The following is a 24553-nucleotide window of genomic DNA, read 5'->3' as shown; positions in this document are numbered from 1 at the left end:
GCTGATACCCAAGCAGGGAAGCAGAGAGGTCACGCTGTCTCTCCCATCTGTGCGGGATTTCAGGACTTGACTGGAAAAAGATTTGTGCAACTTAATCTTAACCTCGTGGCTGACTGCGTTTTGCAGGAGGCTGGATTAGAGACCTCCTGAGGTCCTATCCAACCTGAGTTATCCAAAATAATCTTATTTTAGTTATTGCTGATGATGCTTTCTAAAAAAAAATCATGTAGTGTTTGTTTATAAATTGAAAATGTAGACTTTTTGGAATGTGTCAGAGGTTCCTTAGTCTGTTAGATATGACTCTAGGATCAGGAGTGTTTTCTAACACTCCAGTGTTCTGTTTTCACTTACTATATAGTTCAGTAATCGAGGTGACTTAGAAATCTTGTTTGTCGTGAAAAAGAGAAACAGCTTGGAATCCAAGCTGTAATGTTTTCTTCTCTCTAAGAAATGAAAAGTTAAGTAAACGGTGTCACTGGTAGTATGTAAATAAAGGAATGATGTTCATTGCTTGTCGTCAATAAACTCTTGTCCTGAAAGTAGTATGAGCTGTAGAATTGCTACTGAAGCTAAGAGTAATAAATCAGTTAAAGAATGCTGTTGTCGGAGTCAGACCTCTGGAGGGGCTCTTTGGGAATCACTAATTTAGATTGGAAGGGTCTCTGGTCCTTGTCAGTTTGAGTCTTCTGACCCTGTCAAGAGCAGCATCAAGCAGATCAGGTTTCTCGGTGACATGTCCAGTTGAGTTTTGAATGCTTCCCAAGGATGGAGATTCCATAACTTCGCTGGACACCCATTTGAACACTCTCACTAAAATTTTTTTTGTTTTCCTGATATCAAATTGGAATTTTTCGTCTTCCAACTTGTGTCCGTTACATCCCCTCCTCTTGCTCCTCAACTCCAAGAACAGTCTGGCTGCATGTTCTCTATGTCCTACTGCTAAGCAGATAAAGGTAGTCTTTGAGCTTTTTCTTTAGGCTGGACAAAGCCAGCTCCCTCTCTGTTCGTTGTCACATGCTCCAGCCCCCAGACATCTTGGTGGCCCTGTGCTGGACCCACTCCAATACGTCAGTGTCTGTCTTGTCCTGTGGAACCCAAATCTGGACGCTGTACTCCACACGTAGGGAGGACTGTACCAAGCGGAGGGAAGCAAGCGCACCCGTGGCCCCGGGGGGGCTGTGCTCTGTCTCACAGAGCTCAGTATGCTCCTGGTGTTTGCTGCACAGACACGCTCCTGAACCATGTTCAAGAAAGGGGAATCATCTCACATAATTTGCTTTCTGAAAAATGAAAGCCTGGTGGAACAGAACAGGTACAAAACGATTTGTGAATTATTATAGTCCTACTTTTTATAAACCCAGGACCAGCATTCTTGTTGAATATATTATCCAAGAGAGAAGCTTATTTCAAAGAAGGACAAGCATAAGTTGTTGCAGGATTTCTTAATCTTATTCCATGTGTACAAAATAAAGATTATGTTCAGTTGGTTTGTGAAACACCAAAAAGCATTTAACCAAGTTTTCTCAGTCTTGAGGTGATTTTTTTTGGGGGGGAAAACCCAAACAAAACAGAAGTAGGAGAAAGGCTGGTTGTCCGTGGGCAGACGGGCAGACTACTAACAGCTTGCTGCTTCAAAAGAAAACCAGCTTTTCTCTTCCTCTTTTTTCTCTTCCCTGCCACTGTCTCTGGCTCTTATGAGATCTTTCCGTAAACCAGCTTGACTGATGGGCAGTGAACAATTTGGCTTTCTTTTGGGGTTGTTGTTGGCAGTTTTAGTGAGGAGAGGCAGCCGCCAGCGCGGTCTGAGAAGCCCAGATGCCGGCAGGAGGAGAGAGGCCATGGGCCCGGGGGGTCTCTTGACCTGAGCAGAGAACAGGGCCCTTTTGGGCAGTCCCGATCCACCCTACTGCCTTGTCTCGTGCCACCTTCAATGGGTAAGAGAACCGTGATTGCCAGGCAGTCGTAATTACTGTTGTTCAATTGCTTTAGGGCTTTTCCCAACAATACCAGTGAAATACAGCTGTAATGCCAGGTCTGTAGTTGCATCACTCATTTCCCTTAAAAATCGCTCTATAGTAATCTGACTTTTTTTTTCATTAGGTGCGAGAAGCTGCTTACAAGATTTTCCTTTACCCGAACGCCGGGCAGCTGAGCCGTTTAGAAGAGCTGCTTGCTAGCCGCAACACTCTGGCACAGTTGGTGGGGTATGACACCTTTGCCCACAGGGCTCTTCAGGGAACAATGGCAAAAAATCCAGGTATAAGGCACGGGTGGAAGGAGATGCTGAGCAGTCAGATGCCCTCTGTTAGATAAGAGGTCGAAAGTGGTTCATTTCTTTTGCTGCTGCTTCTGCCGCTCCTTCCTTTGAAGGGTTTTATTGCGGTTACATTTTGCTGTGTGCGATACTCGGCAGTGCTCACTGAGCTGGAACCAGGGGTTTTATTCACAGTCAGTGCTCACTCCTTCAGTTATGAAGCTGCCGCTATCACAGCATGTAACAAAGTGAATCTGGTACGAAATCCTCTTGAAATGATGGCACAGTGGTCAGTGGAGTAGTTTGATGTTTTAGAAAGAACTTTGTTGTTTTAAGGGAGCATGTTTTGTTTAGAATGTTTTGGTGTAAACTTAAAATCTTTTAAGGGAAGAAACCACTTTTGAGGTTTTTTTTTCCCCCCATTTTAAATCTAGAGACCGTAAGACAGTTTCTGGAGAAGCTTTCTGAGCAGTTGTCTAAAAGGTATGTCCTTTTCAGTAAATTATTTTTCTAACCATACTCTTTATTTCAAGAATAGAGGGACTTGTACGCTGGTAAGTCAGTCAGTGCTGCTTATTCTGTGCTCTGATGAAACAACAAGCAAGACTGTGCCAGAGGTTTGAGGGGAGCTGCTGGCTTAGAAGGAATTTGCTGTCTGTGCTCAGAGAACGCCCAGGACTGAATGCAACAAGTGCCGTGCCAAGAAATGGAGGCAACAGCAGACGGGAGGACTAAGTGTTGCAGAACATCTCTCCTGGTTTCCTCAGACACACAGCTCCATATATTTTACATTCATGAGCAAATTCCGCTGCCATTTTTGCCTCCCTTGTTTCTACACAGCACAAAAAAGTTTCATCACTGTGTGTAAATGAGGTGTATTATAAAAAAAAAATGCATGGAGGTGTACGGTCGGGGTAAGAGGGACCTGGTTTGAAGGTTCTGAATGACAGAAGCAGAATGGAAAAGTTATTTTACCATGGCATATGTGCCTGCCGGTTTATAGAGTACCATCAGTCCCTGAGGACAGGCATTTTCTTAGGATGGAGTATTATCATGTACTGTATTCCATTGCCCAGAGACCTTTCATTAACACTTTCATCACAAAAATATTTTTAGAACTCAAAAAGATTTTGAAATTATGACAAAGATGAAAATGAAGCTCAATCCCCAGAATTCGGTAAGTTAAATTTTCATGTGTAGTTTTCTGGTTTGTTTCTTTCTAAAAATACAGTATAAACTAACCTTGTCCTACACGAACAATTAATTCTATTTCTGGCTTCAAACGCCTTTTGAGTGCTTAGCTGCGGTTTGTATTAGAGTGCAGCATTGAGTGTGAGATAGCTGTTGATTTTTACAGAAAGATACTCAGGTAACTGAAGCAAAGTGGTGAAAGTGAGCATTACTTTGATTTGAATTAATTGACTGACTGGAAGCATCGAGTCCCTGCTGTAGGTGAGATGCCTGTCCGGTTTGCATTCGGCATTGTATGGCTCCTGATGCGCGCACAGCTGGCTTTATCTTTCCGTTTGAACAGGCTGTGCTGAGGTCTGGTGTGAAGTCCCACTCCCTGTTTGAATAAGAAGTACCATCTTCAGGCAAATGTTAAAACTAAGGTTTCAGCGTGTGAAATGTGAAGCTATTCCTGATGATGTTTTTAGCACTGAGTGTTTCCCATTATGTTCTAGAGTTCTGTGATTTGTTGAAACTGCAAAAATATTCAAAGGGGACAAAACTTGTACTTTGGGTTCACTTGTTGTCCGTGATTGTAATTCTAAGCTGGAAATCTCTTTCAGAAGCTGATGCCGTGGGATCACGCTTACTACAGTGGCGTCATTCGCGCTGAGAGGTAAGCTCCTTACGTTCATGATTGTGATGTAAATGAGTGCCTTTATTCCAGTTCTTGCAATAGGGATAAAGACAGTCCTCAGTGTAAACAGAATTTCCTTCTTTGAAGATGTACTGCAGTGTGAACAAATAAAGGCTATCTGGTGGGGCAGGTTTTTGTAACACTTCTTAGCTACTGCTGGAATGCCTGTAGAATTTTTTGGCTCCTCTGTGGTTTTATGGAAAATATTGGCCCTCTTTCAAGATATAAGAGGATGAAATTTTTTCAGAACAGCTAGAAAATCCTTATTCTTGTTTAGCTTTGCACCCTCAGCTGAGCTGCAGTAATGTTTAAAAATAAATGTCGATCACAGAATACAATCCAGCTCCTCTTCCCATCTGAACTGTGTTGCTTCTTACTGAACGTGCTCCTATCATCCCCTTCTATGGACTTGACACAGTGATTTCTTGAGTAGATCCTCACTGTTCACGGATAGAATTAATTCTCAGCTCTGCTGCAAAGACTGGGAAATAAATCCTCTATAGAAACTTAGTGCATGTAATGAGATGCCAGCTCTGAAAGATGTGAGTTCTGCGTGTTGCCTTTATTAGAGCAGCAGTGGGGACCTTTTAAGTTTGTGCTGGAAAAGATAATTTAAACTTGTGCTTCTGTCACAAGAGGGGGAGGAAAAATCTTCCTTCACTGCAGATTTCTAGGTTTTTGGTTTTTAAACCAACTTAGGCTGGATGTATGTGATTAAAGTAGTGGTTACTCTCAGTCGGAATGCTATGGTAGTGCAGACCCGGCCTGGAGGGATTGCCAGCAGCTGGCTGGGCTGTTCTGCTGCTGCTCTCTTGTTCTTTGACACTGAGGCACTAGTTCTGTGAGCAACAGCTCGTTATTGGCCTTGTCTGAAGCTACTCTGTGCTCAGCTGGGAACTGAGCTGTGTGTGTGCGGCAGTGTTGGTGTCCCCGGTGCACAGAACTTGCTGTGCGGGGAAGGGAGGGGGATGTCCGGCTGCTGGGTCTGTGCCGGGTACCTGGTGCCCGGGTGGGCAGCACTCCACAGGGGTGCTTGGATTGCTTGTTAGCGGCACAGCCTGGGAGTGGCTGCGGTTGTTTAAACTGGCCAGGCAGCAGACGTGCCTCTGAAGGTGGGAACAAGGTGGTGGTTATTCTGGAGGTGGAGGTCCATCGAGCTCCAGATCCTGTCCTAGCATGGTCAGCAGCAGCCTGTGGAAGAGCACTGTCACACTCGGTCAAGGTATTGTCTTGTAGCATACAGATCTCCTTCACCTTGCCTGGACAGCGTCTTCAAAACGGCTGGAATTGCATGCGGATACGTAGTGCCAACCGTTACTGTCCGATGTTGATTACGTTTATTGTCTCCGTATCCTGTTTATTTTCTACATTTCCTGAGGTGTTCGCGCTCCCTGTTCTCGGGATTAGTGTGTCCCATAAGGGTTAGAGCGTGAGGTGTAGAAGGCTCTGTGTTTTGTTCTGCTTCTGGAGGAGAGTCTTCTGACACTGCCGTGGTGTTCTTACAGGATCATCTCCTGGAGCTAACCGCAGGGTAACTGAGCTGCTGACCATCACAAACAGATTATTCTGCTCAGTTTGGCATTGGGAAGAAAAACATTTCCTTTCGTTGTGGGGCTTTGTAAAACGTCCAATAAAGTTATTTAAGAATTGTGTGGGAGGTTTATGGAGGGAGAGCTGCAGGTAAACCGGACCAAGACACTGGTGATGTATCTTTGCTGGTTGTCGTTTATCCAGGCACCGAGTCTGGCAGCTGGATCAGTGTTAAGCATCTCATGATTACAGTGCAGGACGGAGGCCCAGCATTTTTCTCCCTCTGGGCTGGGCAGGAGTATTTTTTTCTGGCAGGTATACAGACACCTACAGGACAGGGAAGGAAAGATAGTTTTCCTCTCCAGTGTGGGTAGCCGTGTTTCGCTGATAACCAAGGGCTTGGGCCGTTCACTGTCCTGTGTTCTGTGTGGTGGTCTGGCTTTGGGGAGAATTTTTGATCTGGCAGTGACGTAACAATGCTTTGCATTCATTCTGCCCGCAGTGGAGGTGTGTAACGGTGCTGGGGACTGGGTGGCCAGCCCTGAGAAGCAGAACTCGCTTCCCCGCTGCGTAGAATCAGCGGCCGTGCTTTATGACTGAAACTGGGCAGGAGTCAGAGAGGATTCGGGGAGCAAGCGGAGTGCAGGGACGTACCTTGGCGTGTCCGTGCACTGAACATGTACCGCTTGCCCCTTACTATCTGCGTAACCGTGAATCCGCGAGACTGTCATGAATTTGCACTGACCTCTGTTTGCCCACGTCCTTTCTGGGATAAGAGCCCCTGGGGTGCTCCGGTGCGTTCAGTTCAGCACTCCTGCACCTGGAAGGTGAGAATCAGGCTGTCAGAAGCTTCGTGCTGGTGGGGGCTTGGCCTCTGGCTCCTTGCTGTCACTCTTTCTGACTGAGCCAGTTATCTTGTAGTACTACATTAGGTCTCTAAGGAAAGGTCTTGTTGTTTTCCTTGGTTTGGTGTTTGGTGGGTTTTTTTCCCTCTGGAAAAGTAATTTATACTTTCTGAGTTTTTTGTTTTTTAAATTGTATCATGCTTCTTTTCATTTATTTCTAAGAGAAATAAATTATTTAATTTTTACTTACTGTATCCTATTTTATTTTGCATTTTTGCATCATGAATAACAAAATATGTTTTCAAACAAGATATATTTACCTGTCATGAATTTCTCCAATTCTTAGTAATCTTTGTTTAATAGATTAATTATTTTGTTCTTCAAGGGTTTCTCTTTTTTGGAAGAAATTTACTTTAGCTTAATGTCATTTACAGAAATGCCATGGTCATATTTGTTACAGTGCTGTGTGCAGAGAGCGTGGCTTACCTTTTTGTCTGTCATGTTTTGGGACTCCAGAGTAGCTTGGTGGATTTTTTTTTTTTTTTTTCCTGCTTAGTAGATTGGTTTTGTTGAAAAGGAAGCACATGTATGTATCTTTGGGAATCTCTTTCTGGACTCCTGCTGCCGCTGTGGCTCCAGCTGGTGAACAGAATCACAGTTCCTGGGTGCTGCCAGGTACAGAAGATGCGGATCAGCTTTGCAAACCTGGGTATAAGGGAAGAGACCACAGGGGCTTAGTTCTTGATTAAACAACATCGCAAGGCTCTAGTGTGTCGCACGAGCACCGCTCGGATGTTGGAAGGGACAGCGTGTCTGTTGAAAAGGTTTCTTGTTTCCTGTTCGGGTCTATATGACCATGTTTGCAAACAAATGTTGGGAGCAAATATGAGACAGTGGGATCCTGGTGTGATCTTTTATTTCCTCTTTAGTTCGAGTTCTCCAGATTTTGACTGGCTACATCAGTTTGTCTCCAGTGACACTGAAACTCATGACGCATTTTTAATGTGTCTGGTTTATATCTGTATAATATTATAACAATTATTATTACGTAATTTAAATGTATTTATGCATTTCATATTCTAACTATGTGTTTGTTCTATATTCGGACAGGATTAAAGGAAGCATATCCATTGTCAGATTCCTCGTAATTAGTTTCAAACGCTGGATATGTCCTTCTGAAGAATGGAGGATATTCCCTTGTGTTGGGACTGTTGGGTTTTAATGACGTTTGCTGTTGTGTCAGGTCACGTTTATATTCACTCTTTGCTTCTGCTGTTGTTTCTGACCGTTTCTGCTGGTTTGCGAGTAGAACAGCAGGAGGAGCTCCAGACTTAATTCTCAGGTTACATTTTTCTCTGTAAACACCCACAATAATTTTGGTTCCCTCAGCTTTCACCAGCTCTTTTCCCTGGAAACTTGATCTGGCTTCAGAAGTGAAAGTCACCCCTTGATGGGAACAGGAGAGTTTCCTTTAATTTTTTTTTTTTTAATTATTATGTTAAGTAGCCTCTCTGGCTTTAAACCCACACTTCGAACAGCACAGTGTTTTTGTAGTGGTAGTTTTAAGTGGCAGAGAAAATAGCTGTGAGTATAAACGTATGTTTAAGAGAAACTGGAGACAAAAGTCTGAAATTCTTGGTAGCAGTATCTTAAAAGAAGATAGAGTAATTTGGAGAACCTCAAAAATTTTGGCAGGCTAAGGGTAATAAAACAGTGAATGCTAGAACATGCTTCAGCCTTGAACAAGTAAGAAGATGTCTCGTCTGTATATTGTAAAGCTAATGCTGTTTAGTTTGAGTGCAGACAAGTACTACGCTATTAATTAAAGCCCATTACTTTTCACTAAGTGCAGTTGCACTTAGAAGTAACTCTCAAGGCCCTGATTTTGCAGCGATGATGTAGCCCTGCTGACTTCTTCTGGGTCATAAAAGCCCCTAAGCACTGGAAGAGATCTTTCGAGGTCAGCTATTTTCCTTGAAGGTGGGACTGTCTGTGTTTGAGCAGCTGCTGACGGAGGCACAGCACTGTTCCTGCGCAGCAGCGGTGGGGAGCGTAGTCCGCACGCAGTGACTCTGCGTCCCTGCCCGGTGCTGCTTCCCGGGCTGGGCTGCCTGTGCTGGCTGTAATTCACTGCTGGGATTTTTACCAGGATGTCACAGATTTTATTCAGCTTGTGACTGGGCTGTGCTTGGTACTGCGCTCTGTGCTGGTCTGTCTCTTTGGGACTGCAGAGATAAACCAGACTGGCCGTCGGGGTGAGCAGACCCCTGCCAAAATCAGCCAGTTTTCTGCTGCGGAGCAGAGAGAAGCCGAGGCAGCAGCTGCCGGCGTTTGGGATCGTGGGGGAGCAGGAAGCCCAAAGAGCTCATTGCCTTTCTTGTTGGGGCTATACGCGGGCGGCCGGCTGCAGGGAGGAGTGGGCGGCTCTTCTGTTTTTTCAGAGGACAGGTTCAATACCAAGGTACCTAGACATGACTGGAAGTTTCTCAAGTTGCTAAAAGCTGCAACTAATTTTGAGGTTTGCAAGTTACTTGTAAACAAACTTGTTTATGGCTGCTCTTTGTTAAATTATTTTTAGTTTTACAAAAGAGCGTTCTCTGTTGAGAAACATTCAAGAAAAATAGCCCAGACCCTTTGTGGAATGTCTGAGAAAACTATCGCTCGGTTCAAAGTGAAAGCTGAAGTGGAAAAATAATGAAAAATTTTAAAAGAACCAGAAAATCTTTTAACTAAAGTGCTTGTAGAGACGGGAAACTTCCTATAACTGTTTATAAGCAAAGGAGGACATGCCATCAACTAATGTAGGTGCAAAAAGTCCATTTAACTTACCAACCACTAAGCTGTGGACCAAGCTTCTTGGGGGAAACCTAAAAGTTATTGAAAAGTTTTGCCGTGAAGCAGAATTCAAGTTTCAAGATTTATTTCTTTATTCAAAATACTGTGAAAGGACAAAGAAATTGTCATTGATTTGAAAACAAAGTAAAATCTAAAAAACGTTTTGTACTGAGTTGGTAACAAACGCATGTTCCAAATTGCCCCCGACCTTCTACAAAATGTTCTGTGAAGTACAATTAACAGAAAGAAAAAAGGCATGTGAGATACAGGTGCTAGTTTATGGCTGATGAGAGTACAAAGGCTTTCTATTACTATTATTATTTTTAAGAAATCCAGAGTCTTCTCTAAATCATGATTAAGAGTCTCCCTCCAGGTAAAGAATTAAATTTCATAGTCTGGCATGTAATGAAAATTGGAAGGGGTTTTCCTTCTCTTGATCTCTTCAAGTTAACCTGAGGGGTTCATCTCGCTTTTATGTCCCACTGGCAAGTTTTTTTTCAAGGTTTTTTGAAAGTTTTGACAGAATCTGTTTTATTAGAGATAGTTAACTTAGTGTTCTGTATTTTCATGGATATAATAACAGGATAATAATTTTTCTCAGGAAAACCCAACAGCAAAGAGATCAGGATGTGCCAGGAGCCACATTTAATAGCCACCGATAAGAGTTCTTGCCAAGCGGCCAGTCTGCAGCTGCTAAGAGTCTGCACATTGCTGTTCTGAGGAACAGTGATCCTTACTCGGATCTCCCCAACGAGCAGGTTTCTAAAGAGCGTTCCCAACAGATGGAAGTCACGCTACACCAAACAGGTCCGGTTTTCTTCCAAATACCGGCTGAAATGAAAGTGATTCTTGAAGTCTGCATTTTATTTAGACCTGGTGAAGTCATACGAGCTTAGAAATAATTATTTATAATCACATACTACATCTTTGTTCTTCCCTCGGACACAGCCTTTTTGTTTGAAGCCTGCTGTTCCTGAAGAATAACCAAACCTCACTGTCTCAGTTAACTTGCTTTTAAAATTGGTTTTAAAATGGGTTTGGCTACATTACTTCTTTTAAAAGTAGTGCTGGGCTGCGTACTGTAAAAGTAAGGTGCCTGGATGTTTTTAACATGGTTTATCCTCGAGTAAAAAGCAGGAATTTACATCAGAGAAACTACTGGTTTCTTTGATACTTCTACTTTCTTGACGAGAGTACTGAGATTTCTCTGTAAAGTTTCTGAGCGCACATTCAGACATAAGCTACATAAGAAAATGTTCATTCTTTTCTCGGCTTTCTTAAAAATACAAAGGCTTTGGCGTTCGAAATCAGACGTTCAGAGTGAATTAAATTATTGGAATACTTTTTAAGGCAAAATAAAAGCGGAAGAAACTTCTTTTGTTCTCTTTTGTGCTTCTCAGTCTTGCACAGTCGTGGACATTTAAGCACGAGATAGGCAATTCTACAGGAACAAAATAATTTAAGGGTCATTTATATGATAAAAGGGTCTACTTTCAATGTGATTTTTTTTTTAAGTCAAAGTAGATAACTGAAGGTTTGGCACAAAGGAAAATACTCTTTTCCATCGTAGACGAGTTCATGTTTGTTGATGCTGGTGATTCTGGTTTGTTCAGAGTGAGATTTATGTGCTGGTGTCCTTCATTTTCAGTATCAGCTCATGTGAAAATGCATTCTTGATTTCAGGAAGTCATCTTTAGCACACTAATGGTGTTTTCTGGTGTGTATGTCTGTTACACATAGAAATTTTGCTGTTTCCTTTTCCTGCTCTCCTAGAAGTGCATTCAGATACTTCTCAGTCTCACATAAGGGCTTAAGAAAGTTTATGTGCTAAAGTTCTGGGGTAATTGGGGACACTTTTTGTAGCACTGCAAGCATCAGAAGTCGATCCATACCTGTTTTTTTGACCTTGGATGCCCTAGAAGAAAGGTTCTATGGTAAGAAATCTTTTTGTCTGGAGTATGTAGTTCTGTTGTGACTCGTCAGACCACCATTCTTCAGCTCCTTTGCCTACATTGTCAAGGGCATCTTCCCCCAGAAAAGGCTGTGCTGTTCGTCCTGCTGGGTTCAGGTATACAACACGCAGTCCAGTCAGGGAAGCCTAAGACCCAGAGAAGAGCAAGACTTTATAGCTGAGCTCAAGACTTCTGCTAGTTAGCTCCAGTTGGTACCTTGCTAAGTCTGAGAGTGGTGTCGTATCTCTGCCTGCCTTTCTTTGGTGACACAGGCATCCTAGGTCCCTATTTGAAGCACTCTGAATCACCTCACTGCGGCTCAGAGCTCATGTTTGAAGTGGAAGGGTATCCAGACAGGATGTTTGATCCGCATCCTTTCTTGCTTAGCTGACCCAAATACTTCTTCTTCCTTAGGAAGTGCTGTAACCATGTTTCCATGCATTTGTCAGCTGTGGGGACAGCAGTCCAGTGTTCTGCTGGTGATGTTGGTATGCTGGGTGCATCACCCTCCCCACCTAGTCCTGCCTGCCTGCTCAGCGGGAGCAGCAAGCAAGCTGCAAATTACAGCACGCAAGAAAACCTGTCTCGAGACACCTCTCACCAAGTGGAGCTCCAGCTGGTTTCCCAGGCGTGTTTTAACTGTCTGTTTCCAGAACCTTTCTTGCTAGAAGCAGCAACCCAACAGAGTACCTGTTAGCATAGTTCAGTATGAGTCGTAATAACTTCCTTTCTGATTTCTTTTCCTAAAAATACTTGAATAAATTTCCTGTTGGGGATAAAAATTGTAACTTGGCTCAATAAATGTAGAGGCAGCTCGTCAGGGGGTGATCAGAAGGAGTGTGCTCATATCAAAGCAGCCGTTTCTTGTCATTTTATTTGAATTTTTTACTATTTGTTTTAAATAGAAGGAACAAAGCTTTGATAACTGCCCAAGCCCACAGTTGATAAAAGCTTGAAAATCATGCGTAAAGTGATTCTTAGAATGGTTGCTGCTTTAACATAAATTGAATTATACGCACAGTAGGATCATCAACATTTATTAACATGTAGAGTGTGACGATTGCTCAGCTCTGACCAGTAACCAGTTCAGGGGCAGGCTAAGCTCTTGGGTGTTGGAAACTCTGCTCCTTTTTATGTAGAGTCAGTCACTCCTGGTTAATTCTTTAACTAAAGGTTGTGTCCTTTCATTCAGTCACTAGAGGAGTAACGTGCAATGGAATGCCTTGCTGTAGTGGGGTTTTGTTGGAAGGCTTTTGTGTGCGTTTTCAAATGCTCTTGGTTTCACATTTGAAAAAACAAGATCAAAGAAACACCATACACCTGGGATAGAGGATGGTGAATTTTGAGTTTCCCCTTTGGCTTTGCGAGAAATTAATTTTACAGTCTTAGATCAGTGCTCAAAAAGGCTCTGCATCCTACACAGGCAGCAGCTGAAAGTGCTAACGGAGTGTAGCAGTCTTAATCCTGGAGTTTTATGTGGTCTTTTAGATAACCTGGCCCAGCTCAGAGCGTGTTTTGAAGATACAACCTGAGACCCTTGAACAGCATTAGCAATTGCATTCAAAGGGCTGAGGAAGGAGAAGTTTGGCTTGCTGTCACAATTGCGGTCCCGGCTGCTGCCGCCGAGAAGTTGTGCGACAGGGTGTTAGAGTTTGAACACTGAAGTTCTGTGCCTGGGAAAGGTTTTGTTCTTCTTCACTCAGGTGATGAAGCTGTAAATAACTGAGGTTGGGTGATCATTTGCTCGCAAACAGATGCCTTTTTCCTGCCATCTGGAAACAATGAAGTTGCTCATGGCTGCTACTGTTTGAGCACCTGGAATCAAGCAAGAATCTTCAGTAAGGGAGCATGTAGTTTGTAAACCCTTCCAAACACTTTTCCACCAACACCCTCCAGCCAGACTTCCGTTTTACACCCCTGGAGAGATCGTAGGGTTTCCTGTTCTGCTCACTGAGTATTCTTCTGGGAAGATTTCACATCTTCGAAACTAATTTCTTCCCTTTTCCCCATTGTCCTCTAATCTTATCTAATGTATCACCTTTCATCCTGCAGTGAGCAACATTAAATCTTGAAGGTGGGGGCTCAGTAAAGGGTCAGTCATATGCTTGGTCTTGCCACTGAAAGGTGAGATCATCTATTAATAATAATTCCGGGAACGGAGATTTTGATTATGGGACATCAGCTTCAGATAGCAGAGGGTTTGGCTAATTGCTCTTCCTAAAGAAGCCCAGAGAGAAGGTTGTCCTGGAATCAGTGCAAGTTTGGAGTTAGGCTTTCTTCAGTTGGTTGCTGTTGCCTCTGGTCCTGTCGCTGGGCACCACTGACAAGAGCCTGGCTCTGTCCTCTTGGCACCCTCCTTCCGGGTATTTATACTCATTAATAAGATCTCCCCTGCACCCTCTCTTCTCTAGGCTGAAGAGTCCCAGCTCTTTCAGTCCTTACTGATAGAAAAGATGCTCCAGTCCCTTCATCATCTTAGTGGGCCTTTGCTGGGTTCTCTCCTGTATGTCCATGTTTCTCCTGTACTGAGGAGCCCAGCATTGGACACAGCATTCCAGGTGTGGCCCCCCGGTGCTGAGTAGAGGGGAAGGACCACCTCCCTCGGTCTGCTGGCAATACTTCTCCTAATGCAGCTCAGGATGACATTCTCTTACTTTTTTTTTGTGGCAAGGGCCCATTGCTGGCTCATGTTCAACTTAGTGTCCTCCCGGACCTCCAGATCCTTTTTGTGTGAACTTCTTTCTTGCACCAGCATACACTGGTGCCTGGGCTTGTTCCTCCCTAGCTGCAGGACTTTGTACTTCTTACTGAACTTCATGAGGTTCCTTGCAGACCATTTCTCCGGGTAGCCAAGGTCCCTCTGGATGGCAGCACAACCCCCTGGTGTATCAGCCACTCCTCCCAGTTTGGTGTCATCAGCAAATGTGCTGAGAGTACACTCCGCCCCATCATCCAGGTCACTAATGAAGGTGTTAAACAGGTCCAGACCTAGCACCAACCCCTGAGATAAACCACTAGGCTTTGTCTAGATAGTCTTTGTGTCCTGATGGACTCTGAGGACACCCATTCAGCCAGTTTTCAGACCACCTCCCTGTCTGCTCATCCAGCGTGTATGTCAGCAGCTTCTCTGTGAGGACCTCATGGGAGACAGCGTCAAAGGCCGTGCTGAAGTCTGGGTAGATGGTGTGCACTGCTTTCCCCTTGTCCCCCAGGCCAGCTGTTTCCTCATAGAAGCTGGTTAAGTTGGTTGAGCATGCCTTGCCCTTGGTGAATCCATGCTGACTACTGCTGATGACTTTCCAGGATTAACTGGTCCATCAGAAAAAAATTCTGCTCTTCAGAAAATCTTGAGCAGTCTGGTCTCTCTTAATATCACACTTCTTTTGATTTTTCTTGCTTGATGTATAAGTGTGGCTTAGTTTTGTGAATTGTTTTCTAGGGTGCTGCTCTTGACTTACCATTCTTGTATCCTTTTATCCTGCAGCTGAACTCACTGGTAGGAGTTACGTGTTTTAATTTCCTTCAGCTGTGAAAATCTGATGGTTTGCCATGATTGCGAGCTTTTGGTAGAGTTAAAATTTGATTTACTGAAGTGTGTGTTTGTAGTATTGTATCATATGGGTTCTTTGTCAAAATATCTCATGCAGTCATCTCTGTTCTCCCCGCTGACAGGGAGGAAACGGCAGGAAAACCCTGGATGATATTGGATGTCGGGGAGAGGAGGATGTGGAGGCACTAGATGGGCTTAGCATACGGTCAGGATAGCTCTGGCAGGGCTGATGGCAGTGAGCTCTGCAGAGAGCACTCCTGCAGCCCCTGTGAAACCGCTTGGCTGTGTTACTCCCCTGGCTGTCAGACAGATTTGTATCTTGGCCTTGTGCTCCGCCGGGAATAAAGAACCTTTCTGCAACCTAACCAAGGTATGGTAAACTGGAGTGGTATTGCAGAAACCAGTGTGGGACGAGCAGGACTGGGGCGGAGCCGTAAATGCTGCTCATCCGAACTGGCTCTGAGTAGAGCTAGCTCTAGGTTACTACTCAGCTCAAGGCTGAATTAGGACTAAAAGTGTTGTATAACTTTCTCCTTTCTTTCATGTAATTTTTTAGCTATACAAAAAGCGTATTATTACCTACTGTTTCGTCCTTCATGTATTTTGAAAGAAATGTAATTTAAAAAATAAGGATAATCATGTTTCGCAGCTTGGAGGGGTGTGTGTTGAGAAATTCTGCCTCACATTATAGTAAACTTGTGTTGAGACAGTCCTTTTATAGTGAACTTTTCATTTCTGGTCAGCCCTTATTGGCAGAAGCAATTATTTGAATTACTGATGGGCAACTCAGTTCAGTGTTCATAGTAGCGTGTAGGGTGGTGGTGTAAGATTTTAAAGTGCTGTGACGAAACGCAGTTCTGTTACGAAGGTTGTTATGACTCGCTGCTAAAAGGTGTTATTTTTCCGTTAATAAAAGGATCTTTTTAACAGATCTTGTCGTGTGTGTGAGGGAAATCTTCAGAGCAGGGTCAGAGAAGGACTGAGGCACCTAGTGATGGGCTGGATCTTTCACCGTAACAATCTGAGCAGAAGGTGGTCACAGAGTGATACTATAAAAAATCTGGAGACATCTGGGATTTACCTCCTACAGCTTTCCAAAGAGTTCCACTGTTGAAGGGGCTGCAGGGCATAGGAATTGCTGACTCAAAAATCTGAGGATGTTCAACACATACACTGTAACTCTGGGGGGCTCTGGGTGTAAAGCAGTGCCTTGTGTACTCCACGTTTCTGTAGCTTATTACATGGAAGTGAAATAAGCTCCTCTGCTTTCTTTTAGAGACTTGCTTCTGGTCTCTCTGTCTGACTTGATTTAAAGTGATTTAAATCATCCTTGGTTTTGTTGTTTTGGTGTAAAGACTCTTTTTTGAGTAAGAAGGAAAACATGTATTGCAGCGCACAGGCTGAATTTAAGTGTTGCTACGTGTCTTGAAGTTGTGTCAGTGTGGTAGAGGCACAATCTGCTTTACTTTATGTGTTCCGGTGTAATTAAAAATAGAGTGGAATACATTGGCTTTAGCTTCTTGCATTTGTAGTGTGAAAACAAGCAAAATCCCGTAACCGAGTGTACCTGTCCTTTTGGCAGATGTTGCTGTGGTAGTTGCAAGATGCTCCTAGAGTATGTGATAAAGGTAATATAAAGGACGCTAGAAAAATAAAATACATTGATGTATTTAAGAAGGAGTGCTGTGGCATGAGGTAACCCCACCCTGCAGTGCCCGGCGGGGCGGCGAGGCTGGGTAGTGAATTGTAGCTGCAGCTGTAAGCAGCGCAGTGGACTTCGTTTTGGGGTCGTTGGTGTGGGGCAGTGGGAAGGCAGGAAGGCTTGGTCCCTGGATGGGGACCAGCTGACTCTTCCACAGCTGCTCTCCAGCTAAGCCTTTTGATCCTGGGCCTTCATATAGCATGTTTCTCACCTTTGGGGTCAGCTATTGTCGTCTAGCTGATGCGGCTTTATTTGTAGTTAGCTTGGTAGGGTCAGGGAGTTTGAGCCCAAGTACAGGCTGCATACATCTCTGAACTATTTTATAACTGCTTTTTGTTCGTCCTGAGTTTGTCTGTGCATGCAGATGCATGCTCTCTGCCTCCCCAGGGGAGTCTTCTGTGCTACAGAGTCCTGAACATACTTAATAATCTGATGTTAGGCTCAGGAAGCTTTGCCATGTTTGAACTCCATACTAGAACCTTCACGCGGCTCTAAGCTGTAAGATACTTTCTGTGTGGTTCAGAGAACCCCCAGAGCTGAGGTGTGATTCGTGCATGGGAGGTGGCTGTGTCTCCTTCATGTTTCTACTGCTTCAGCAAAAGACAAGGCTGCAGAGTCAGCAGTGCTCGCTGGCTGGTTTCCTGCCCTAGCTGAGGATTTGGAGGACATCACAGCCAAAACCACTCCAATTTCTGATCAGTCACGAGACATAGCGTTGGCATGGGAATGACACTTGAGTGCCAGTGGCCTCTTGTGGATGAAAAGCCACAGACTGGCCACCCGTGATGTTGCCATGGTCTGTCTGAGCTACTAGATCATCACATCTCTGGAAATGATAGCCAACAGCTGCTGAATTCAGCATCCAGGTTTGAATAGAAGAAAAACTGAGTTACTGAGAAGCACTGTGCCATTACTAGCCTGTGACTTAGGTCCTCTGTTTGAAACATAGAGCCAAACATGCTCAAAAAGGCCCTTGAGGCTTAGCTGTTGCGTTTTGTTACGTCCTGTGACTTGGAGGTGAAGACTCTAGTTTATGTAGCTCAACTAACTCACTGGTTTGGGATTCTTGTATTTCCTTAGGTACAACATCGATCCTGGCCTGTACTGTCCGTTTTTTTCTCTTGGGGCATGCATGGAAGGTTTGAACTCTTTGTTCAGTCAGCTTCTAGGAATCTCCCTTTATGCTGAACAGACCCAGAGAGGAGAAGTTTGGTCTGAAGATGTTCGAAAGCTGGTAAGTATTCTTGTTCCCAGCATCTGAACTGACGCAGGGAGGTTAGACAAGAGGGTGTGGTCCTGAGCCATGAGTCCAATTTTGGCTCTAAATTACTTGGGTACCTATCAAAAGCACAGACGAGCTGTCTAATTCTAGTTGAAGTTAGACCTTAAGGGCTTTTTACTCTCTCTGAGTGCCTTTTGTGTGCCTGCTGTTTTATGGCCTTTATGGTGTGTCTCTGTGTGAAGGGGGTGTTGTCACGAAAACACCCGCAAGACAGAAAGCAGTTGTAAATTAAAACAAAACGGGTTTATTGGTTCCCTTAACAGGTTCGGGGATGTTGGTTCAGGGATTTTTACACAGCACGGTCACTTACACAAACCGAGAGACGGCAGCTAAGGAAAGGTGGATTTCTAGGCACACCAGCCCGAATTGAAATCCAAATACCTCTCCCTTAGCAATGCAAACTGAGGACTGTTTACCGACAACCAGGGTAAAACGTATTTACAGTGGCACACCCTCCACTGTCTAATAGGAGAATCTCTCGCTTAATAATACAGAAAGGAAGTGTCTTACCAATACACTCAGCCAGCGTCTCAGCCTGAGGGGGAGAAAGGTGTCTCAATAAAATCCTCAGTCTGGTGTCCCAGGCCGAGGGGAGAAATTCTCTCTGCCTTGGCTCGTACTCCAAGGAGAACCGAGAAAAAACCTCTCCATGTCTTCTCCGACGAGACCCCCTTTATACCCGATCGAAATGTGTATTGTAGTCATTACCAGGAAACAAGACAGGATGCCTTTCCAACGGAGCTCAGACTTACAGGCGCCATCTCCCCGGGGGGTAGAGCCCCTTCTTTTGTGCAGGCAAAAGGGGGTGCTTACACCGCCCCGGGTGTGAATCCGCAGCAGTTCTCTGGTCAGGTGGCGTTGTACCTTCCAAGCTGTCCTGAATGGGCCCTGCTAGTTCTTGCAGGTGACTGTAGATGACTCGAATGCTCTAGGTGCATCTAGAGAATGCTCTAGTCATGCATCTTTGCCTCATTTTTTAATTCTGGTTCTCATCTTCGCTTTGACATTGGTTTTCCCATTTTTATATTTCTGCACTCTTTTTAGGGGAGGCTGGGAATAAGCACTCGGGCAATAATGTATTCAGCAGGTTCCTGGGTTCCTCTGTTGTCTCCCCTCCGTGCATTCACTGCCGCACATTCTGCACTGCTCTTCCCCCTGCAGCCTCCAGCAAGAGCTGCTGTTCTTCATAACCTGTGGGTCAGCTTAGAACCTCTCCTGGCGCTTTCGGGATTTATTTCTGCAGTGAATCAGCTGATGGTGCTGTTGACTTCTCAGAAGTCATTTACCGACTGTTAGCTTTTAATTCTAATCTGTGAATGGCTAGTTCTGAGTGAAATGCAAGGATGGCTGTAATTCACGGCAAAAGTTGTGAATCCAGCTAAAATTACCACCAGGTTCTACTTTGATTATTTGGGGTTTTTTAATTTGTTTTTTATTTATTATAAATCTTTGGATTAGAATACCGTGTCTTCGACTGACGTACCTTATCAGTGTTGTCATCATTTCACGTGGAAATGGTATTTTTTTTCTTCAGGCTGTAGTTCATGAAACTGAAGGTTTGCTGGGATACATCTACTGTGACTTCTTTCAGCGGCCTGATAAACCACATCAGGTAACGTTTGTGACCTGCTTTCAGCAGGGGTTTTATTTGAGTAATGGCTGCAGCATTAGGGCGTTTGTGTTCAGTGTAGATTTAGTAAAAGGTATCTCAATTTAAAATTAAACAGGGAAAGTCTGTAACTTCAAATATGGTTTTAGGTAAAATATTTTTGTGAGTAAGCTTTCATTTAAAAATGTCACCTGAGAGGCTGAACTCAGCCTCTTTGTTCTACAGAATGACAAGCGTTATGAAATGTCGTAGAACACTGTTTAGAGAAATGGGAGAAATTTAAAAACATATTTTCCTGTCTCCTGTGTACAAGTAAAACCAATCTAAAATCCACATACTCTCTAAAGGCAACAGCTATAATGACAACTAATATTTATTCAAAATTCTACTTAAAACTGTGGGTGGTTCCAGCTGTTGTGGCTCACCCAGTCACGCTGTCTAGTGCCAGTGTATTAACTGGCCGATGCAGTACACTAGATACTTCACCCTAGGAGCATCTGCAGTTACCACCTTCAGGGAGGTGGTAGGTGAACAAACTTGAAACCTGCATTAGTTTGATGTACCACTCTGTGCTGCTGACATTTCACAACATACTAGGAGTGTGTGCAGTATTTTATGAAGAAGTTACTGCTGAAGAATGAGGAGAGAACTTAATCTATAAATTAGGGATTTAGGGGATCAGTAAGTTTCTTTGAAATAGTAACATTTTTTAGAAAAATTGAGAAGTTTCGATAATTCTAAAACAAAAAGAAATTCTAAAAACAATAGTCTTTTCTTTTTGGATTAAAGTAGTTTCCTTATGAATATGAAGCAAACAATGACGATGGAGAAACAGTGTGCTGCTGTTGAACAGCACTGTTAATGGTCACTGAATTCAGCGTGGGGAACTGAGTACATGTTCAGGTGTGACCTAACAGGTCAATAATTCCATCAGTGTTGTGATGCCATTGCTGTAATGACGTGTATGTCCGTATGTTTGCTTTTATCTCGGAAAGGATTGTCACTTTACAGTTCGTGGAGGCAGGCGAAGGGAGGATGGAGAGTACCAGCTGCCTGTAGTTGTGCTTATGCTTAGCCTGCCGCAGTCGACAAGGGGTGTGCCAACGCTGCTAAGTCCCGGCATGATGGAGAATCTCTTCCATGAAATGGGGCATGCTATGCATTCTATGCTGGGAAGAACTCGGTACCAACATGTCACTGGTAAGAAAGTTGGAATAGGGATTTTTTTTTGTTTTAGTTAAATGTGTAATATCTAAAAGAAGGGAGTAGATTAATTAAAAATAAAAAAGAAGAAAGAAAAAACCTGGAAAAAAGAGGATGAACCAGAAATGATTGAGTCACGTTGATTCTTCTATATCTTTGGTGACTTGATAACGGATTCCCAACATCATTATCTAAAACCCAAATAAACAACACTCAAATATTCTTCTTCTCTGGTAAGAATTGGGCATTTGTATCACCTCTTTCTATAGTGCTGATATCTGTTCGAGTGGTGGTATCCACTCTTGCAAGTTCCCTTATGTGGAGTTTATAATAATGGAATAGTTGGAGGCTGGAAATTAAAGTGAGCTAGACTTGTACCTAGTGTAAAAGCACAGAGACTCCGGGGTTGGAAATGATTTAGGAAACTGAATTAAGGAAAGTGAGTAAATCAGGTCTTACAAAGAGCATACAGTGGCAACAGGGAGAATCTGAGAAGCCAGGCCTTTTCTACTTCTTTCTGATCAGAGCAAATTTGATAAATTAAAAACGTAATGTATTTGCACACATGATTAACTGGTAGGCGTTTTTATCCCGTGTAAGTGAACGTGAATGTATGTGGAAACACAGCCTAGGTACAGGAGTATCGCCTTTCTTCCCTGAGCCCCTCCTCTCCAGCAGTGGAAAGGAGAGTACGGGCTAGTGGCTGGCAGGCTGCGGTGGCACCCTGCGGTTGTGGTGACTGGGGCAGAGCCCTGTTCTGGCTGAAGCTGCATGGCATGCTGCTTTTCTTACCTGTGGACAGCTTGGTATATCGTCTTCTATAACAGCCTGCCAGACACCCATCTGCAGTAGACATTTATCATTAAAAAACCCCACCCGGTGAAAGAGGTGAAATTGCAGCTCCCCTGTCTGAAGGATGCTTTTTTATGTTGTACCGTTTTTCTATTATGATACAAAGGGGGAGTCCGTGGTAGAGTTCTGTGTCATCAGCACTGCACCCAGTGCAAAATACTCTTCCTTAAGTTTTCCACTTAAAGTGAAAATAGACTAGAGCTGTGTGTAAGTATGTCACTACAGGATGGTGTTAAAACAAATGAACGCTGTGTGTGACATTTCAGTGCAAAATCTGCATACTCCTCGGGATGGTTAAGTGCTTCCCCCCCGCCCCTTCCGCTCACGTGGCCTTGTTCATCTTGACCTCCAGGAGTACTGCTATGCCAAAGTAACTGTGCTGGTGGGTTTCTCCTCTTGTGGTCAGTCATACATGTCTGTATGACAGAGCCTTAAGGAGCAGGAAACGGCCAGAGTTGAGGCTCAGGCTTTTCTTGAGCCCCAATGTATGGTTTCAGCACTGCCTTAGCCTCGGGCTGCCCTGCATCCCAGGGGACTTCACTCCAGATCTGTAACGGCAAAAGCAGAGCTGGAGGTCAGACATGTTTCTGCAGAGGACTTGTTTTTTTATGGTTTGGAATGTGTGACAGTCAAATGGCTCATCCCAGGGATACCGGTTAGGGACCATCAGCTGTCGTGAGGTACTAGGGTGGCAGAGTGTGGAATCAAGATAACTACGGTCTACTGTGAGAACAAAAAAATTGACATTCCAGTTGAGATGCCCTGAGTATTTGTTTGGCATCTTTCCTGCTCTCCGCTGCCTCCTTTTTCTGATTAACATTCCCCAATATGCAGGAACCCACTGTGCTGCTGATTGGGTTCAAAGCTTGGATGAGACTGTACATTTTTTACTTAAGATGTGCTGCTTTTTAAGTTAATCCGTCATTATACTGTGTGTATTTATTGTTTAATTCATGTGTGCGTGTATGATTTGTTTAAAACCTAACTTGTATTTCATTTTATTTATCGTGCCGTAGAGAATATCCTCATTTATTTTACAGGAGGACTATCATCCCCAATAACTGCCCAATCTTTTACCTTTCTGACTTCCAGATAATGTAGTTTTCAGGAGTCTCTTCAATGGTTATCAAACGAATTCTGTTACTTTATTAAGGAGCACCGAGAAAGCATAAATGGCTGGGGAACCTCGGTGTAGTTCTGCAGGCAATTGCCTCGGGACCTGCTTTATTTTAGCCTTTGTAAAAGTGATTTCCAAACAATGCCAACAAAAAGAGACTCTAGTAATGAAATGTGATGACACGAAAGAAGGATTGAGGTATTGTGTAAGAACTGAACATCTGGATTCTGCATTGTTAGAAGTGAAATGCAGTTCAGAGCTACGCAGTGCAGATGATGTGTTTGGGGAGTACAGAGAGAATTTATGCTGTGAAATGGGTATTGCAGCAGCGGTGGAGGAGCAGAAGAAATGTGTTAATGCAGAACTACACGTAGCCAATGTGTCTGTGGAAAGGGCCAGGATGACTGGATATTTCATCCGAGGTGTATCTAACAGCAATAGCTGTGAGAATGGTTAAGGATGATACCGGTGAAACCATGTGGGCACGGTTTTGTGTCTACTCTGAAGGTGAATTCAAACTGAGGCACGTGCAGAGAAGAGCTACAATGGAGAGACTTTTAAAAGACTTTATCTTGCCTTCGAATCATGGTGGCTGAGAGAGGATACAGTATCTCTCAACTTAGGAGGTAAAAAACAGTGTGGGAAATGCTATTTATACTCAGGAGCAGAATTGGTCTGTAAATACTGAGCATAAACATTATTAATTCAGACTAAAAATTAGATAAAGATTTGTAAACATCAAAGGAGTGATTTTAAAAAACACTCTTCGAAATGTCATAGTAGAAGCAAAACCCACACATTTCAGACTAGTTTTGAGTGTCGGCATTGTCTCTAGCAGAGAGGGGTAGAAGGGGTGACCAGTGGGTCCTTCTTTAAAGAAACAACTTTATACGTCCCTAACTTTAATATAAAAATTAGAAATGCCGCTTTGATTTGGTGATGTGTTCTGCTTCTCAATAGCTTCCATTGTGTAAGGTGCTGGTAAAGATTAGAGTAAATAAAGTTTTGGGGGAAATGCTTTTTGAAAACAGTACCTGCTAAGATATGACCTCATTTCGCTTCCGGAGAACGTGTCCTCAATCCGTGAGCGTGTTCCTTGGGTGAATGACGTGGTGTTACAAAGCAAGGTGAATGTAAAGCATAAGTAAGCTCAGCAAAGAGATGGAAGCTAAAAATTGTAACTGTGAATGGGATTAAGGCACAGTTTTATTTACACTGTAGTTTGGTTTAGGTTTAGGACACTTAAATAGATTTGGTGTTTCATGTCGGGCCACTCTGACTGAGGTCTGGTTTAGTTTATAAAGGGTGTGATCCAGCGCTTTCATGGCCTCACCCAGCTGTTCAAATATTGTGTTTTACTTTGTGATTTATAGTAAAATGTAGTAGGATTATAGTGAAGCTTTTCTGGCATTAGGTACAATAATGCTATGGAAATAAAATAGTGACTTAATAAATGAAAGAACATTAAAGTTCACCAAAAGTCCAAGCCGAAAGCTGCAAAACCTTTTGGGAAGAGTTAACTATTAGTGTTAATGACAATAGCGAATACTAATGTGTACAATTCTTTTACCTCTAGGAACCAGATGTCCTACTGATTTTGCCGAAGTGCCCTCAATTCTGATGGAATACTTTGCAAATGACTATCGAGTGGTTAACCAGTTTGCAAGGCATTACAAAACGGGACAGGTAGGGAAAATTAATAGTAAAACATTGAAAATAGGAATAAGTATATTCGCGAAAAAGAACCACATTTTCATGTGTTATTTGTTAATAATGTTTAAAGTAGAAATAAAAAGCGGATAGAAAATATTTTAATATTAAAATTTCAATTATTCAGGAAAAAAGTTAATATTCTTAATGCAGAAAAGGGAAATATAATCTCTGGAAGAACACCAGATCCTTATTTCCAAGGTTCCAATTACAGATTTAAAACCTTCAAGCTTTTTTTTCCCTAC

At 43.3% G+C, this 24553-nt stretch overlaps 1 protein-coding gene across 1 annotated transcript in view; it reads left to right on the top strand.

Annotated features, from left to right (window-relative positions):
* Positions 1 to 24553, top strand: part of MIPEP (mitochondrial intermediate peptidase) — a gene marked incomplete at its 5' end in the record, with an annotated part of 66345 nt that overhangs the window by 6894 nt on the left and 34898 nt on the right. The window contains 8 exons of the mRNA XM_010130982.1: positions 2101 to 2257; positions 2689 to 2737; positions 3371 to 3431; positions 4048 to 4100; positions 17616 to 17769; positions 19352 to 19429; positions 20422 to 20626; positions 24175 to 24284. Coding sequence (XP_010129284.1) covers positions 2101 to 2257; positions 2689 to 2737; positions 3371 to 3431; positions 4048 to 4100; positions 17616 to 17769; positions 19352 to 19429; positions 20422 to 20626; positions 24175 to 24284 — 867 coding nt within the window. The remainder of the gene's footprint in view (positions 1 to 2100; positions 2258 to 2688; positions 2738 to 3370; positions 3432 to 4047; positions 4101 to 17615; positions 17770 to 19351; positions 19430 to 20421; positions 20627 to 24174; positions 24285 to 24553) is intronic.

Source organism: Buceros rhinoceros, unplaced genomic scaffold (genome assembly GCF_000710305.1).
Source record: "Buceros rhinoceros silvestris isolate BGI_N320 unplaced genomic scaffold, ASM71030v1 scaffold4432, whole genome shotgun sequence".
Classification (NCBI taxonomy): Eukaryota; Metazoa; Chordata; class Aves; order Bucerotiformes; family Bucerotidae; genus Buceros; species Buceros rhinoceros.
The sequence above is the reverse complement of the archived record's forward strand: the minus strand, read 5'-3'. Positions and strand labels throughout refer to the sequence as shown.